Source organism: Erythrolamprus reginae, chromosome 1, assembly GCF_031021105.1.
Source record: "Erythrolamprus reginae isolate rEryReg1 chromosome 1, rEryReg1.hap1, whole genome shotgun sequence".
Lineage (NCBI taxonomy): Eukaryota > Metazoa > Chordata > Lepidosauria > Squamata > Dipsadidae > Erythrolamprus > Erythrolamprus reginae.
Window position 1 is genome coordinate 48,908,917 of NC_091950.1, and position 19,586 is coordinate 48,928,502.

Genomic DNA, 19,586 nt, shown 5'->3' on the forward strand with positions numbered 1-19,586 from the left:
TTGGAGACTAGATGCTGACTAACTATGGTATGATGTCCTTTCCTTGCTCATTCACTGTTATCCAGTTCTCTATTCTATAGAATTTATTGTGTCACAACACAAAGCTTAACAAGTTTACTTTTTCATCCTTAGTGTGTTCGTTTGCATGCCACATTACCTGCAAAGACAGTGCGCCACAAGTCTGTCCTATCCCTCCAGAGCAAGCCAAGAGACCCCTTGGAATAGATGTTCAAAGAGGTATAGGAACAGCCTATAAGGGCTATGTCAAGGTAAGAATCTGGCAGAACAAGAGGATGGTCCTTTGCACATATTGGCAGATTGTCAATGTTCTGCCTAACCGGGCTCAGGTGATAATTAACGGTCCAGGAAAGAAGGTCAAACACACACGTGCATTGCTAATCAGCAAACTTGTATTAAACATAAAAGAAAAGGCTAAAGAAAACTCCTTATTTTCAGGAGTAAAACACAGTTCAAGGCGAAAATTCAGAGTTCATGAAAAAAGCAAACAAATAAAAAAGTCACATAGCAGAAACGTTCCAGGAGTTCTCTGAATTCTCGAGGCACAAGAGCAGCAGCTAGTCCCAGAGTTTTCAACTCCCACTTACCTGACAATGCTGAGTTGAAATCCAAAGGCACAGAGCAGAGGCTTCAAAGCAGGAACCACAAAGCCACACAAACTCCACAGATACACATCCACAGTTTGCCTCTGCCTCTGTTCCCTTTTGTAACTGTAGCCCTCATTATGGGAACCACACCCAGCCCTCATTCTGTGGACCACACCCAAACACAGGTGACACCATAATCACCGTTGATAATCCCTTAATTGAGCCCTACATTGCATTGCTCTACGGCTACGCATATTAATTATCTGTTCAGCATCCGAATCCAAAGAAGAGAGGCTATCCGACGGGCTGCCTGCTAAATCCCCTGGGCTGTCTGCCAACTCCTCTGAACCATCTGCCTCATCCTCTGGGCTGTCTGCCACGTTTTCCTGTCAGCCAGGCTTTCACAATCACTCTGACATATGTGGGGGCAACAGCTGGCCCAGGCCCGAACACAACAGTCAATAATCAGATAATCAGAGTTACTGTATGTTGTGGCCTGTCCACATCCTGTGCAGCTGATCATGGATCCCGAGGATCAAGAGACGGTTGTGGCACGGTACCCTAGGCCCGTGTACCTGGCACCCGAGTCTGATAGCAAGAAGGTTGGAGAAGATGTGATGTCAGAGGCTAAAAGCCAACCAGGGCCTTCTGCACCGCCCGAGGTGCACATGAGTGACTCAGGAGAAGAGGAGGAGTCTCTTCTTGATGCTAGGGTACGCAGAGCTGCCAGAAGGCAGGAGAGACTAAACAAGAGGTGGTCTCTGCGTGAATAGATCTTTAGAAACAATTGACCATGCTCTTAGACTATTTAAGGTTTATCTCTTTGGATATTGTTCAATGATGAATTACAATTGGCAAGTTGGACTAATTATCTCAGGGCTTCCTGTCAACTCAGAGTGAGTCCATGAAAGATCTGTCTGACCAAAGGAATGACCTATTTGTTTTGGTTTCTGGCTTGTGAGAACACTAATTAGCAGCTGGCACTGAAAAGACTTTATTTCCTGATTTTGTTGAACTTTTAAATCCAAACCTCACAGCTCCTAAATTGTTAGCATTAAATACTTATAAAATCAATGTGTGGGGACTTATTTCCTGGGGGGGTGGGGGTGTGTGTCATCACTGGGACAGAACACTGTGCATAGTCAAATACCAGTTCAAATTTAGACATAGACAGTAAAGCAAATCTGGCTGTAAAATTAGAGTCCAGGTTCATTTGAACTTCAAGCTGGTTGCTTCTTGAGGAATTGAAAACCTAAAACAATTTCAGGTAAAAAAGATTAGAGTAAAAACGTTAGGAGTCAAGCATAGCAAGATGGAGTATGAGACATTGCTTCCAACCCCATCATCAACATCCAAACCACAGTTTTACCCAGGAACTATCTCAGAGCATTTCAAGCTTTCCAATTCAATGCCTTACCCAGCATTTCCTTTTCCTCTAAAGAGAACTTTAGAGAACATTATGGCTTATTGATTGCACCTTCAAGATTATTCAGGATTTAATTATTATCAAATTGTTATTGCTTCTGTTCTCCAAAATCATGATTAAAAAAGACAGGTAAATGGAAATAATTACCAAGTTCAGTGGAGTGTCTGTGACATTTGAAAAAGTAATTATACAGCATGAAATAATGGCAACAATCAGCAGCTCTTAACTAAGCTTAGCTGATCTTGAAAAAGTTAAGCAGAGTTGAACCTAATTAGTACTTGAATAGAAGAGTATTGCTAGCTGTAATTTTGGCTTAAACAGAACTGGGATCTGAAAAATATTCCCAAAGAAAGCAAAGAAAGACATTCTCTATTGACATCTAGAATACATCTTCATATAACCATTAAGAATTGAGCTTAACTGTTAGAAAGAGAATATCTTTACAAAGCTTCTGTTGAATTTACATCAACCCGATAAAAACATTTAGAAAAACCTTTCATCTACTCATCTATTAATTTATTATTTAGTTGTGAATAGACCTCCAATATTTCTGGGTGGTCTACAATTAAAAAATAATAAGATAAATACAAAAATAAGATAGAAGTGAACAGGGGCTCAGTCATCAGCCTACTCCCAAGGCTAGGGAGAACATTTAGGTCTTCAAAAGCTTCCTGAATGACATCAATATTGGATCCATTTATTAGGAATGGTGGAATTTTATTGTTTATGTAAGAGATAAGTATTCTTGTGGCACCGTATATCAGAAATTATGAAAGAATTAAAATATATCATCATCATTAACTTTAAATTAATACTTTTGAAACAGATTTCTTATAAATTAATAGCTTGAAAGAGTTTTGCTTATTTCATTAAATTATGTCTTAATATCATTTGTAAATTCAACTCTTGAGAAAATGAGTGCCATGCAACTTAATTTCCTATAAAGAGATGACTCATAACATCTGAAAGATCACTTCAGGTTCCTTAGGGAAGCCAATCATACTTACTGATCAATTGATTAATGGATTGATGTTTTTGCAGCCATCTAGAATGAAGAAGTTAAAAATTTGAAAAATGTATATATTGTTGCAAATCCCCGGAAATATGTTTGTGAGTTGCTTCAATAGTGAGATGGTATATTAAAATATATTTAATGAATAAAATAATAAATTTAATGAATAAATAATATGAATAATATATTTCTATGTTTACAGGTTCCAAAGCCAACAGGAGTTAAGAAAGGATGGCAGCGGGTTTATGCAGTCGTCTGTGACTGTAAACTTTTCCTCTATGATGTGCCTGAAGGAAAATCCACTCAGCCAGGAGTTGTTGCAAGTCAAGTTATGGATCTCAGGTTTGCCACTTTTTGTAAGCTTAATTATGTCAGAGAAAAACTAGCAAGTGAAGAACGACACAATCGCTGATTTTTCTTTGATGTTACATAGCATCCTTAGATATATTGTGTGCTTTTGTGACAAAACTGTAGGCCACATTTGTATAAGGTATGAGAGAATAGGTTTGTTTGTTTGTTTATTTATTTATTCATTCATTCATTCATTCATTCATTCATTCATTCATTCATTCATTCATTCAATTTTTATGCCGCCCTTCTCCTTAGACTCAGGGCGGCTTACAACATGTTAGCAATAGCACTTTTTTGACAGAGCTAGGCTATTGCCCCCACAATCCGGGTTCTCACATGGTCTTGATTTTTTCTGGGAGAAAATAATATCATAAACCTGTACACAGAATTTCTTTAACTCAGTGATTCAAATTTTAACAATCAATTTGTTAATTTCTTGCTAATAATCTTTGCTTTAGCAAGGATTTTAAATATGTTGTTTAAATTTAATAACATGTAGTGTTGTTCTTTTTCCAGAGATGAAGAGTTTTGTGTGAGTTCTGTCCTAGCATCGGATGTTATACATGCAACACGTAAAGATATTCCTTGTATATTCAGGGTATGATCATTTGACTAATTTGTACAAATACAATTCATGTTTTACTTAGCTATGATTGATTAAAAAATAAAGTTTTACCCAATTTTCCAATCTAGGCAAAACAAAATGGTTAGGTTTCCATAGCTGCTCTATAGAATGTTGATTGTGGGTTTATAATATTTTTATAATAATTTAGCAACAGAAATATATTTTATTGTATTCTAGTTGTTAGCTAAATTCCAGGTTACCAAGTGTTTTAGGGTGCTAATTTCATTGCCAGATTGCTCTAAATTACCATGATGCCTCATAATAAGGAAGGCTTTATTACACATAATGCATATATTGTATAATACATATACAATAAACTAGGAACATCCAGATCTGGAAATGTTTTAGGGGCAAGAATTCAATCTAAAGTTAAAATAAATAGTAAAATAATTTGTACTATGTTGAAGAAGTGAAGTAATAGAAAGTTTTAAGTCTGAGTTAACATTACAGAGTGCACTGCAACCAGGTCCTGCTCATTATGAACAGAGTATGTGTTGGACATAACCATGTGTTTTGTTCAATACATAACTCTATTCATAAATAATTTAAATTTACTTGGCTCAATTCTAGGGATTTGGAAACTTTCAGGGTTCGGATTTTTTTTTTACTATCATTAATCTCCCACATTTTAATTTTTAAAGCGAAGTTGAATTACACCTACAAGAACAGGTGTCACTACTGTACATATACATTTGCCAGTTTTCAGACAAGTTTCATAAATGAAGGGTCCTTGATACTTTGTGAGCTTAGTTGATTTCTTGCAGGCATTTCATTACCAAAGTAGATAACATCACCAGTGCTAGTAGGGAATGGAGTTTACTCTGAGTTTATATTCTGGTGGCTTGCTCTGTAAGTATGTCTTCTCTATTGAGTTTTATAAACATATTCACAGGTTTGGACTATTTAAAAACATTTTTTAAATCTTATCAATTGTTTGTTGACCCATTTCTACTAAAGATGAGAGTCACAGTGAGTGGGCCCTTATATAACCAGCCTGATAAATTACAAAATAAGTACAAAAGCTCTTGATTTGACTACCAGCAAATCTTATTAATGCATAGGGAGAGAACTATGAGAGAGTCATTTGTATGGGAAATGAAACACATCAAATGTATATACATTGCTCAGTGAATTGGAATAAAGAAGGCTGAGTTTGCCAAAGGACTGGAAGTTTTAACTTAATCGGATTGAATTAGAAAGGAATTTAATTGGAAAGAAATTAAACATCCAAAGCTTGCTTAAGTCTACCCCTGCACAAATCTTGTAGACAATTGTTTGAGAGGAGTCTGTGAGATGAGAGATCTCTAAAGAATTTCTAATTAACCATATGTGTAAAGACAATATGTGATTGTCACCATGTCACTGTTTGTAGCAAAACAAGAGTAAAAGAGATTTGTCGGCACTGTAAATTTGTATTGATAATGAATTAAATATAAACCAGAAATGAATTCATTGAAATTAAATCCAGGCACAATGTGCTGCCTTGCATATTATTTCAACTCCCTTTACTCCCAGCCAGCTTGCCTAATGCAAAGGATTGTGAGGTTTTATTTATTTATTGAATTTATATTGCTACCTGTTCACCCATGGTGACTCAAGGCAGCTTACAGAATATAAAAACATATTTAAAACAATAAAACAAATAAAAAAATCAAATTAATATAGTATAATACGATAAAATCACCTTCCACCTCGGTGACAGCAGTCACACGAGCCATTTAATGGGCTCCATCCTGCTCTGGATTCCCCTAGGCCTGCTGATAAAACAAGGTTTTCAACACCTTCCAGAAGAGTACATATCATTTAGTCACCCTCCCCCCAAAAACATGAACTTTACAGTCTCTCTTCTGAGTCATACACCAAAATCAGGGCTAAGAATGAAGACGATTGGCTATACTTCCAAGTTGGTTGAGGTGGGAGAAAACACTGAACAAATCCCTCCTATGTCAATATCTGCAGAGTAGATGGTGTCTAAGAAATCAGAGTATCATTATCCCTTCTCTCTTTTACCACTGAATTTATTCATGCTGTTTACAGAAGGCTCAGTCTGGAGCCGGCCATTTTGAAAAACAATTTGTCTGATTCTGGCATACATTTCCATTTTGTCTCCTTACTTTCATTGAGGAATTTCTCAGGTGACTGAATTTCATGCAATTATTTTACTTTTACTTTTCTGTCTTCTTCTTCTCAAGGTGACGGCTTCTCTCTTAGGCTCTCCTTCAAAGACTTGCTCTTTGCTGATCCTAACAGAAAACGAGAATGAAAAGCGAAAGTGGGTTGGAATTCTAGAGGGACTGCAGTCTATTCTGCACAAAAATAAACTCAGAAATCAAGTTATACATATTCCACAGGAAGCCTATGACAGTACACTGCCTTTCATTAAAAGCACCCTAGCTGCTACTATTATAGGTATGTTGGAATATAATAAGGCACTTCAAATGTATAACATTGCACCTATAATTGAGACTGATAGATTGCAATCTTTAAATATATTGTTTCTTATTTTTATCTCTGGACAGGAAAGATTAGTAGTATGAAACTTAGTGATTGACTTATAAAATGATTTGGTGTATGCTTCTCACTTCTTGAAATAGATATCATAAATGCTTAGATGCATTGACTCGGTTTTGGTCCCATTCTTTATTGTGCTAAAATAAAATTAAGTACAGTGGTACCTCGGTTCTCGACCACAATTCGTTCCAGAAGTGTGGTCGAGAACCGATTTGGTTGAGTACCAAATTAATTTATCCCATAGGAAATAATGGAAATGGATTTAATTGGTTCCCAGCCGCTGTTGACTCGCTGGGAACCAATTAAATCTATTTTTTTATTTCCTATGGGATAAATGTTACCACTGCTTACAGGTAATAAGACAAAGCACTGAGGAAAGGAGCAATCCCGGCAGCTTCAGGGGGCTGAGGAGCTCTATAAGCGCTCCAAGCTGCAGGAAGGGTGGGGGCGGCTGTAATCCTGGCAACTTCGGGGTGCTCCTTTCCTCAGTGCTTCGTCTTATTACCTGTAAGCAGCTGCACCAACTTTCTCCTTCCCGGCGGCGGCAACAGCGACGGCTTCCCTTCGAGTAGCAACAGCGCCGGGAACATTACATAATGAAGGGAAGCTGCTGGAGCGGCGGCAACTGCTGAGACGGCTCCGGTGGCTTCCCTTTATCACGTGACGTTCCCGGCGCTGTTGCTACTCGAAGGGAAGCCGTCGCTGTTGCCGCCGCCGGGAAGGAGAAAGTTGGTGCAGCTGCTTACAGGTAATAAGACGAAGCACTGAGGAAAGGAGCCCCCTGAAGCTGCCAGGATAGCAGCCGCTCCCACCCTTCCTCCAGCTTGGAGCGCTTATAGAGCTCCTCAGCCTCCTGAAGCTACCGGGATTGCAGCCGCACCCGGCGGTAACATTTCGGATAATAAACAAAATTTTATGTGGCTGTTCGGTATCCGAATTTTTGTTCAGATACCGAAGTAAATTTTTGCCGAAAATTTTGTTCGTTATCCGAAATGTACGAGAACCAAAGCGTTTGAGAACCGAGGTACCACTGTATGTGAACAAATGTTATATTTCCTTCTCATTTGGAGTCATATTTATTTGCCTGCCTGCCTACCTTACTTCCTTACTTCAGTCTTATGGACAGTTGCCATCTGCAAGAACCAAAATGATTGTGTTAGTGCCATATATACTGTAACAATTTTAAAGTAATAAGAGCAGAATATTAACAGCAGTTTGAAAACAGAAAGCATATTGCTACCCAACTATTTAAAAATAGCTCACTTTGCTTAAATCTTCTGAAAAAGAACTATTTTTCCTCATTTGAGAGATGAGATGGGTGGGATTAACCCAGTACTACAGTCTTGCTTATAGAGATCACGAGAGCAGCATTTACTGAAAAAATCTGGCCCTTCATCTCTACCAATTTAAGCTCCAAAATAAAAAAATCTTGGAGCACAGTCTCTTCCAAAAACCAAAAGTGCTTTATTGGGAAGCAATTGAATTTTCTTGTTTTTCTTTGAAGATATTTCGCTTCTCATCCAAAGAATGTCTTCACTGAAACATCTTCAAAGAAAAGCAAGAAAGTCTAGTTGCTCTTGACAAAGCATCTTTGGGATAACCATGACCTGCATGACTGAGAATCACCATAGACCAGTAGTTCCCAACGTATGACCTATATGTCATGGGGGGAGGGGGGAAATGAGGATTTTAGAGATGCTTAGGTGGGGCATGGGCAAAAAAAGATTGGGCACCACTGCTATAGACACTCTTTTCCAAAATTCTCTTTTAAATGATCTGAGGCCAATACCATATAGTGTGCATTGATATAACCACTTTCCTATGAGCAAGATTTACTAAATTCTGTGGACTTTTCATTTGGTTAGACATGGATTGAATTATATTATTATTGAGGTCTGATATTTAATATCGTGAAACGGTATCCAGTGCACTTATGTTAGCATATGCATATTCTGTTTATCAAATGGATGCTTTCTGTAAAAATGTAGAAGCCAGGGCTAGAATGAATATTTATATTCATAATTATTTTTCTCACCTTGTTACCATTAGATCGAGATAGAATAGCAATTGGTTCCGATGAAGGTCTCTCTGTCATAGAGGTCACCCGTGACGGTAAGTAAATTCTTGTTTGCATTTAGCAGATACATGCCAGTTAATTCTTCATTATTTGCAATATTCCCTTATGTAGCACTTGCTTGTCTGACAAGAGATGAAAACTCAGAATACCGGCTTATTTAATGAACTGTTAAATGGGACATTTATGGCACAGCTCTTACATTTCACAAACGGCACTTGTTCATTTGACATCAAATGCATATTCATAGAGGCTAATCTGGTTTGTTCACTACTACTCCATAATTAGCTGATAAGCTACTTTTGTGCCTTGCTTGGAAAAAAGGAACCTGGCCACTAAGCTGCATCTCTGGGTGATTTGTCTTTTGACATAATAAAATTCATCACAGTAGGACTCTTCGGGATACTGTAGAAGTTTTAGGTAATCTAGAATGAGCAGCTGTTTATGCCCCCGCCGGAGTCTGAATCTGTGGCGGAAGATGAACTGGAACAGGAAATGATAACGCCCTTGGAGGAAACTGGGGAAGGGCAGAGTCAGTCCAGGCAAGGCAGTTCAGAATTACTTTAGACTTGCAGGCAGGGAGGAAAGACAGAGCTCAGATGAGGGGCAGAAATTACCCCCTCCTGATGCAAGGGCTTGGAGAGTGCAGAGCAGGTTGTGATCAGCGCAGGTGGATTAGGCCACTCGTAAGGCGAGTGCCCCACCCAGCTTCACCAGGCACTCCTGGGGAATGAGACTTAAAGAGACACCATGGGGAGGGGCATTTGTCAGGAACAAACAGTGAGTTCCTGAAGTGTTGTGTGCCGATGTTTGAATTGGCCAAGAGTCCTTGCATTCCTTGTTGGCATTCTGGACTAATTATCTGAATCTCCCTGAAATCCTTACTTTGCTCTCTTTTGCTAAATATATTTGGGATTTATTGCCTTGCAGCCTTGGTGCTGACAGCGCTGGGCTGGTTTAATTGTAGCCAGAGGCTGCTCGTGGGGGTTTGTTTTCACTCTGTTCTGGGACTTGCCAGAAACGTGGGCGCATTTGGAGAGATTTGGAGCAATAGAGGGGCAGTTTAAACTACCAGCTGTCTGTGTTATCTCTGTGCGGTGCCCTGGGTCATCACAGCAACTTTTCAAAGTCAGTCTTTTATCTTTACACAAATTATCATACATTCTTTTTCTCCCTCTTTTGCCATGTCCCCCTCCATTTCTCTTTCCATAAGCTCAGTTGCAGAAAAACAACATCACACAATATTGGAGCATGGCCACAAAGTGGCACCAGTACCTATGAATAAAAAATAACATTGCTGAGATAGTTTGGTGATGCAGAGAGAATGAATGAGAATTGAATTGCAAACAATTGTATGAAGGAAAAGTGAATGGGATGAAGGAAAAGGAGAAATCAAGTTACAGTAACAGGAAATTGATGAGATCTTCAAAAAGGGATTACAAGTTTAAAAATCAGGAATGTAATGTTACAATAAAAGCAAGAATGGAATTAACTTTAAAGAAACTTAAGCAACATACATGGATGTACAGTCCATATATGGACTTCACGTACTTTGCTGGCTGGGAAATTCTAGAATCTGAAGTCTGCATATCTTAAAGTTGCTGTATCATATCATTATTTATTTATTATTAATTTGACTTTTATGTCGCCCAATCCTGAAGGACTATGATATGATGCATGCCTGCATACATACATACATACATACATACATACATACATACATACATACATATTCCTACTATTTTTCTTTTTTTATGTTGCTATTTATTATTCCTCTTCTTCACTTGCATAATGTTTAGCTTATCCTGAATGGAAGTAGTTTGATGATGATGTGTGTGTGTATACATGCCTGTGTACTTATGTGTACAATATGTTAGGTTTGGAAATGAACTTGAGGGTGTAGCTACAACCAAATTGATAAATAGCTTTTCTGCCCCAGAAATTAATTTAGTTATGTCTTCTGTAAACATCAGAACTTTCTGACTGCTTTCCAAAAGCATGTGATTTTTGGCATTTTGGGCTAATCTGGTCTGGATTTGATTAGTACTGGTGGGAGCAAAATCAAATCTGTTTTATCTGGAAAGTAGGATAATGTGCACACTAACTAAAGCTAGAAAATGAAAAGTAGGAAAACTAGCCATTTGAGCATGGGAAACGTTCCCAAACTATAAAAACTGTCTCCATCAAATTGAACTTGGCTCCTGATGACTATATGGATATGCCAAATGTTTTTCTCCCCATTTGGCAACAGTAAAAAAATAGTTTGTTATTGCCCTTTTCAAATATATATTTTCAACTTTGCAAACTAGCCTAAAGCCATGGGTTTCCCATCCAGATCTATACCTCATTGGCTTTTGCTCTTTTTTTGTCTGGAAAATTAGTACAAAATAATCCAGGACTGAGTACATCTCCATTTCCTGTTATTCTGTCTAGGATCAAAACATTTCGGTAATGTCTTCATGAAACCCATTTTATTAGCATTTGGGCACTTTCCTCTGTATTAAGAAAAGCAAGAAATAGAGAATTAAAATATAATTCATATATATTCATGCTATATAGCTGTAAAATCCTCAAGTAACCCATCCAGGCAAAGTCACAGTAATATTAACTTGCAAGACAGTATGTGAATGAAAGTAAAGAGGAAATATAATTTATTTTTATTCTTCCTAATCCAAAAGAATATTGGAAAGGAATTATGTCACCTGCTTCATTCTTTGTCTCCTTCCTCTTAGTCACATGAGTGGCGCTAATATTAAGGGGTTAGAAACCATTCCAGAAGCTGTGTTTTGCATGCTTTCTCTACCATGTTTGTATTTATATCACTTGCCTAATAGCAAATCCCCCAGAGATTAGAATTGCCCCCACCCTCCTTGCCTTTCGTAAGCTGCTTAAAACCCACCTCTGCCGCCAGGCATGGGGGAATTGAGATACACTTTCCCCCTAGGCCTTTACAATTTTATGCATGGTATGTATGTATGTATGTTTGGTTTTTATATAATGGGTTTTAAACTGTTTTTAGTATTGGATTATTGTCATATACTGTTTTATTACTGTTGTTAGCCGCCCCGAGTCTGCGGAGAGGGGCGGCATACAAATCCAATAGATAGATAGATAGATAGATAGATAGATAGATAGATAGATAGATAGATAGATAGATAGATAGATAGATAGATAGATAGATAGATAGATAGATAGTCTTCTGGTGCTATTCATTTTAATGAACTATTCGTTCAGTTTTTCTTGGATACTCTGGAGGTTTTTTTAATGCTTGTCCAAGCACTACAGTACAGAAATCTTGCTATTGTGTCATCCAGTTCCACAAACCTCAGAAGCTAATATCTCAGAATAATTATGGCTTTTGGCAGGACTTCAAATATTAGTAGTAACGTTTACTACCCTGTAACTGAGATATAGTGTATTTGGATAATTGAAATAATTCTATCAACTAAATTTTCCCTTTTTGCTCTTCTTTATTGAAAATTCATTTCTGATTTCCAGAGCAATATTTCTGTTCCTATGCTTATGTTTATTATCCTGAACATGGGGAAGACACTTTTATGATTCATTAATTAATTTCTAGAGAAGGGACTCTCTTGAGTTTTCAAGCCAGAAGCAGATATGAGAATCTATTTTTCTTGAGACTTTTGATCCATTATTTTCTGCAAGTATGCCTGATTTTCATATGGCCAATCCTAAAGGTTATGCACAGTATAGGTTTCGTACCTAGGCACATTTTGCACAATGCCAAAAGAAGTAAGGCTGTAATTCTTTGAATCACGGTTTTTAAAGAATTATTGATAGTTAAATATAAATTATATCATGTTTCTCTGTACTAAAGAAAAGTAGATTATTCAAATAGGCATGCTTTACATTTTCCATGCTTCTCTATTGTAATATCTTTGTACAGAAGTACCTTTGAAGATAGTTGAGAAGCTTTAGCTAATATAACTGCCAGATTTTTGACAGTATATTTTAAAAATACTTATCCTAAAGTACCTGCAGCAGAAGCTGTTTGGTTTCTGAGCCTAATCCAAAGAGTTTGTACTTGAATTTTCAATGTTAAAATACCTGAATACCCATGCATAACCCCAGCTATTGGCACTCGGAATCTTCTGATTCTATAGGGAAATTAAGCTTTCCAGTAAAGAGGGCCTTTACTGTAGAATTACTCACATTCTGGAACCTTTTCCATAACAGAGAAAGAACAAAAGATAGAAAAATGCATACATTGTTTGTTATTTATTTATTTATTTATTTATTCATTCATTCATTCATTCATTCATTCATTCATTCATTCATTCATTCATTCATTGGATTTGTATGCCGCCTCTCTCCGCAGACTCGGGGCGGCTAACAACAGTAATAAAACAGCATATAATAATACTGTAATCCAATACTAAAAACAGTTAAAAACCCATTATTATAAAAACCAAACATACAGACAGACATACCATGCATAAAATTGTAAAGGCCTAGGGGGAAGAGTATCTCAATTCCCCCATGCCTGGCGGCAGAGGTGGGTTTTAAGCAGCTTATGAAAGGCACGGAGGGTGGGGGCAATTCTAATCTCTGGGGGGAATTGGCATAGCCTTCTAAATATCTTAGAAGCTAACCTTTTCTGAACATTTACAATTACTCCTCTTACTTTTGCTTGTCCATATTCACTTTAGTTTTGATTTTATTTGTACTGTTTTGAAATTCTGTACAAGTAACAATTGTTATCGTTACCTAGTATTTGTTCCTACCCCTCTCCTGGGCAGTATGAAGGTTTCTATTGATAAAATGATTGGGAAGTGAAAATTTTTGTCACGGGTCTTTTTTTCTTACTTGCTTAGATTTTAATTTTTAGGATAAACTCGCAGTTCTGCATGTTTAAAACGAAACATTTTGCTCTTCCTGTGATAAAACTGTTGCTTTTTAATTTGTTTGTTTATTTATTAATTGCTGTTTTGATGCAATTGTTCAAATTCATAATGGGATTTATGCTGGTACAACGATGTCTTTATTACAGCAAAAGATTACATATTTCTCAAACAATTACATTGTTAATATATCATGGTTCAACACATACATGCTCTCTTATGTGCATCTGTTATTTTTCCTAGTGATTGTTCGAGCTGCTGATTGCAAGAAGGTCTACCAGATAGAGCTTGTTCCCAAAGAGAAAATAATTGTTCTCATTTGTGGTCGGAATCATCATGTTCACTTGTATCCTTGGTCTTCCCTGGATGGATCGGAAAACAGCTTTGATGTCAAACTTCCTGAAACGAAAGGCTGCCAGTTCATTACAACTGGCGTGCTGAAGAAGAGCTCCTTACCTTGTTTGTTTGTGGCCGTTAAGCGACAGATTCTCTGTTATGAGATTCACAGAACTAAACCTTTCCATAAAAAGTTCAATGAAATCCAAGCTCCTGGCCATGTACAATGGATGGCAGTATTCAGAGACAGGCTTTGTGTCGGCTACCCATCTGGTTTCTCTTTATTGAACATCCAAGGAGATGGACAGTCTATAAGCCTGATAAATTCCACTGATACTTCACTTGCATTCCTCTCGCAACAGTCTTTTGATACCCTTTGTGCTGTGGAGCTCAGCAATGAGGAATACCTACTTTGCTTCAGCCTGTTGGGAGTATACGTTGATGCACAAGGTCGAAGGTCACGCATGCAGGAACTAATGTGGCCCGCGACTCCCGTTGCATGTAGTATGTATAAGTTTTTCTGTTTCTGTATCTTTGATTGCTTCCCTTCAATTGGTGAACAGGTGATAGGCCCAGTAGTCCATTTTACTCAACCATGGTGCCCGATTTACATGCTCTCTAAGCTTGCTTCCAGATTTATTTATTACAATTATGGAAATAGTGTGCTGGATTTGATTCAGCCATTTCATGGTTCATCTATGGTCTATTTATTACTTAGTGTGGTATATGAGTCTAGTCTTAGTGTGAAATCAGCCACTTCAGAGTCCTAAGAAAAGGCAGGTTCCTCCTACAACTTTGCTTTTAGTAATATAGACAGAAAGCTACTCCCCTTACTTTTATTGCTCACTGCACTGTATGAATTTGTGGCCCTTGTGTGATTGGTGCCTCTTCCCTAACCTTTTTATCGTGTGGTGGGAGAAGGGTTTGCTGATGTTAAATGCTACTCTGTGGTTCTTTGGTGATACTTGCTTTCATCTGGAGTTGCTATTTTGCTTTGCCCTCCATTAAATTGGAGATAATATTAATCCGAAGATCCCAATTAATATAGCTTCGGCCTGATAACATGCCTGCAAATACTTAAATACATTAAAATGACTGCCCTTCATCTCGTCCAGAATGTATGAATTCATTGCAAGAGATTTCCTTAAAGATATGTATGAAATCTACTGTTACAAAATAAGGGAAATGTGATTTTGTATGATGTTCAAAAGGAAATGCCATCCTTTTATTAAACTGAAAAGCTTTTGCTGGTAAACTGAAATTTAACGACTGAATGGGAAATGCTTCAGTTAATGGGCTGTCAAAAATGCTATCTATGGCAGGTTCTGTGTTTAGAATAAGTTTTCCTTTTGACCATCAGATAATTTTAATTAGCATAACTAGCTGCCCAGAGTGATTGAATATCAGGCAAAAAGAATTATGTAAAACAATCTGAAAATATAGTAAGTATTATAGAAAGCTATCATACATTAGACCTATTTGTTTCTACTGTTATATATCCAAAATGAATGTTTAAATGTGGATGTTTTAGTATTTGATTAAACATGAAGGTAGGATATAAATTAAATAATTATATAAATATAATATTGTATAAAGTGCTAGTTATTGGCCAGAATTTTGGCTTTATCTATTTCTTTCAAAATTGAAGTGCCCACCTCCAGTCAAAAGTGGAATAGCTCCAGCAAGGGTTTTCGATGCTCATGAAAATTTTGCATAACATACCATTCTCCAGTATTTATCAGCTTGAGAGACAGCAGCGGTAACCACTGAGGTGCTCAGTTTTATCTCAAAAAAATGGAGCCATAAGAGATTTTGGGTTTTTTTCTCTCCAGGTTGCAATCCATCCTATTTAACCGTGTACAGTGAATATGGGGTTGATGTTTTTGATGTTAACACTATGGAATGGGTCCAAACCATCGGTTTAAGAAAGGTTAGTATCTTCAGTGCAGAGTAAAATACGCTTTATACTTTTTTGAAAACTTCATTGCATTGTACTTGAAGGCCTGTTCTAAAAAGCTTCTCCCACTTTGCCTTGATAACAGATCCGACCTCTAAATGTTAATGGCACATTGAATCTCCTTAACTGTGAACCTCCTCGGTTAATTTATTTCAAGAACAAGTTTTCAGGTTGGTAGACGGGTGGAGAGGGACTTACTCTTGTTGAATTTTGGGGAGTCTAATTTTAATGTAGTATATTGTACCTATTTATAGTTTCGTTTTTATCATGACTTGAACATAGCAAAGTGGTTTTTATTTCAGTAAAACAAATACAGTAATCCCTCGCTACTTCACGGTTCATCTTTCGCAGATTTGCTATTTCACGGGTTTTCAGAGGGGGTTTAAATCCATTAAACATTTTAAATCCATTAAATATTCATAAAATTCTTCTATAGTACTACTGTACTCTATTAAAGAAACTGGGAGGATATCACATGTAGTTCCAGCTGAGAAACATTATAGAATGACTGTTTATTTATTTATTTATTGGATTTGCATGCCGCCCCTCTCCGTTTAATGCAAAGGGTGGGTTTTAAAAATCCAAATACTCATTAAATACATAAAAAAATATCTTTCCTCTACTTCACGGAAATTTGTTTTTCACGGGTGATCTTGGAACTCATTCTCCACGAAAAACGAGGGATCACTGTAGTATGATTTACACTCTTTTTTTTTGTGCTTCACTAAAAATAAAATGTTAAAGTTTTGTAACACAGTATTTTAATTGTATTGTATATTTTATTCTAATTGTATATAATTGTATTGACTTAATTAGCTAAAAGGAGATGTTCGTATTTGCATAAATAAGACTATGGATTAATTAGGCTAGTATTGTCATGACTAATGGCATATGATGGAGACACTTTCCAGCCCTTACCTGAAGGTACCAGAAACCGAGGTATATAATCTTTTCTGTGAGACTACTGAATTAAGTCTCTTATTCACATTGCCCTTTACGGAAAATGATACTAAAATTAAAGTAGGTACATCTTGCAGTCAAGTAAAAGTTCTAGAACGCAATTTGTGATTTATGTGTAATGGGTCTTTGCAGATCTAGAGATCTCCAGCAGTGGATATGATCTGCTGGTGCCTGGAGGTTGTGAGGGTCAGATGGGAGTTAACAGGCTCAGACTTAACCCTGACAAGACTGAGTGGCTGTGGGCATTGCCTCTGAACGAATATATAGACTGTACATCCTTGGTTCAGGAAGCAGGGGGAAATTATCCCCCTCAGAATGTGTTTGCAATTTGGCTGTCCTCCTAGGCTCACAGCTAAGATTAGACCAACATCCGATAGCTGTAGCTAGGGAGACCTTTGCACAGGTTCGCCTAGTGCACCAATTGCGATCCTACTTGGATCAGGAAGCTCTTCTCACAGTCACTCATATCCTTGTCACCTCATGGCTAGATTATTGCAACACACTCTACATGGGGCTATCACTGAAGAGCGTTTGGGGACTACAGTTGGTCCAGAATGCAGCTGTGTGAGCTGTTTTGGTGCACCTAGGTACATCCACATTATACCAATCCTCCGCGAACTGCACTGGCTCCCAATTGGTCTCCAGATGCAATTCAAGGTGTAGGTCATTACCTTTAAAGCCAGACTATCTTCAAGACTACCGTCTATCTAGCTCCCAGCAACTGGAAGGGCCCACAGAGTTGGTCATTTCCAGGTCCCATCAGCTAAACAGTGTTGGTTGGCAGGCCCGCAGGGGAGGGCCTTTTCTGGTGCTGCCCTGCCTCTCTGGAACCAGTTACCTCCTGAGATCCGGACTACCCTCCTCCTATTAGCTTTCGGGAAAGCGGTAAAGTCTTGGCTTTTCCAACAGGCCTGGGGCCATTGATCTTATGGGGGTAACCATCGAGGTCCGGCCATAAATGGTATGCATGGGTTTAACTGTTGTATTAAAATTGTTTTTAAACTGTTTTAGTGGTTTTAGTATAATTTGGATGTTTTATATATTTTATATATATAACAAGGGGACACAATCTGAAGTTAGTTGGGGGAAAGATCAAAAGCAACATGAGAAAATATTATTTTACTGAAAGAGTAGTAGATCCTTGGAACAAACTTCCAGCAGACGTGGTTGGTAAATCCACAGTAACTGAATTTAAACATGCCTGAGATAAACATATATCCATTGTAAGATAAAATACAGGAAATAGTATAAGGGCAGACTAGATGGACCATGAGGTCTTTTTCTGCCGTCAGTCTTCTATGTTTCTATGGTTGTCAACCGCCTAGGGAGTTGGGCAGCATAAAAATTGAACAATTAATTAATTAATCTCCATAATGTAATAGATAAAAATCTGGAGAGTAGCTTGTAGGAGATTGTATCCAGCTTTCTAATTGCATTATATATATATTATATATATATATATATATTACAGGAGGAGCTGCTCTTAGTGTGCCAGAAACATCTGACAACAGCAAAAAGCAAATGCTCCGTACTAGAAGCAAAAGACGATTCGTCTTTAAAGTTCCGGAGGAAGAAAGATTACAACAAAGACGGTAAATAGGCTAGGCTGGGTGGAAGCAACCTGGGTGGAAAGGGAATCTTTTCCATGCTGAAAAAAATCATCATTTGATACCCTTTGTTGATTCAGAGAGATGCTCCGAGACCCAGAGCTCAGATCCAGAATGATTTCCAACCCCACCAATTTCAACCATGTGGCTCATATGGGACCAGGAGATGGAATGCAAGTGCTCATGGATCTGCCATTGGTAAAGCAACTCCCCAAAAAATGTTCCTAGGGAAAGCCTTCGCTCGGCTGATTTTGCCAGGGGATAAGTTGGTCAGACACTTTGCAGTCAAAACAAGGATACTGTTTGTTTTTTGAGGGGTAATTGAAATAATTAAACAATTCCTAGAAAGAATTTAGAGATGGGGTGTAATTCAGTCTTTTATACTTGGTTGTGATAGCAATTTGGGTTGTTTATCAACTGCTTTTGTTTTAATTTTTTTAAAAATCTTTTGTTACTTTTCATTTAACTCTTTTCATTTATTTTTAATAGTGTGCTACCCAGAGAGCACACATAAATGGGCAGCTTTATACAAGTGGCCCTCAACTTACAATTATTTGTTTAGTGGCCTCTCAAAGTTATAAAGGCCCTGGAAAAAAAGTGATTTATGTTCATTTTTCACATCGCCATTGCTGTATCCCCATGCTCATGTGATCAGATTCAGGGCATTTGGCAACTGGCATGTATTTTACAAAGTTGCATTGTCTCAGGATCATATGATCACCTTCTGTAGCCTTCCTAGAGGGCTTCCAACAAGCAAATTTAGTGTGCTTAGCAATGGGAATGTTGGGCTTAACTGTTGAGGACTACCTGTGCATTGTATAAATAAATACTCCTTTCATAATGTCTAAGGAGATTCTCAATCATCCAAGCCATGGTTGTCCCAAATGTGTGTGTGTGTGTGGGGGGGGGGGGTTCCCATGAGACAACTGGACTTTCTGGTTTTTCTTCTTCAGCTTTTGACTGTATGGTGGGGAATGGAAGGATTTATACTCCTTACAGACAGCTGGTCATTTGCATTCTTGTAGCAAGTCATTACCTGGAGATTTATCTGTGTCATCAGAGTCACCTGAATGGTGCAAATGTTATGTGGAGCCTTCTTGGAACTGTTGAAAAAAAACTGTGTTGTAAATTGGAGATAGATGATGATATATTCCACCACCCCTCAGGTGACTCTGATTTATTTATTTATTTATTGATTGATTGATTGATTGATTGATTGATTGAGTGAGTGAGTGGATTTGTATGTCGCTGCTCTCCTGA

The 19,586-nt window shown here is 37.7% G+C and overlaps 1 protein-coding gene across 5 annotated transcripts in view; it reads left to right on the forward strand.

The window, feature by feature from the left end:
* The window catches only part of CDC42BPB (CDC42 binding protein kinase beta), a 115,336-nt gene that overhangs the window by 87,167 nt on the left and 8,583 nt on the right, over window positions 1–19,586 (forward strand). For all 5 annotated transcript variants that reach the window (XM_070751794.1, XM_070751767.1, XM_070751774.1 and 2 more), the window contains 10 exons: window positions 133–269; window positions 3,246–3,385; window positions 3,911–3,992; window positions 6,212–6,428; window positions 8,580–8,642; window positions 13,710–14,306; window positions 15,635–15,732; window positions 15,845–15,929; window positions 18,191–18,311; window positions 18,407–18,524. In XM_070751794.1, the coding sequence (XP_070607895.1) occupies window positions 133–269; window positions 3,246–3,385; window positions 3,911–3,992; window positions 6,212–6,428; window positions 8,580–8,642; window positions 13,710–14,306; window positions 15,635–15,732; window positions 15,845–15,929; window positions 18,191–18,311; window positions 18,407–18,524 (1,658 nt within the window). The remainder of the gene's footprint in view (window positions 1–132; window positions 270–3,245; window positions 3,386–3,910; window positions 3,993–6,211; window positions 6,429–8,579; window positions 8,643–13,709; window positions 14,307–15,634; window positions 15,733–15,844; window positions 15,930–18,190; window positions 18,312–18,406; window positions 18,525–19,586) is intronic.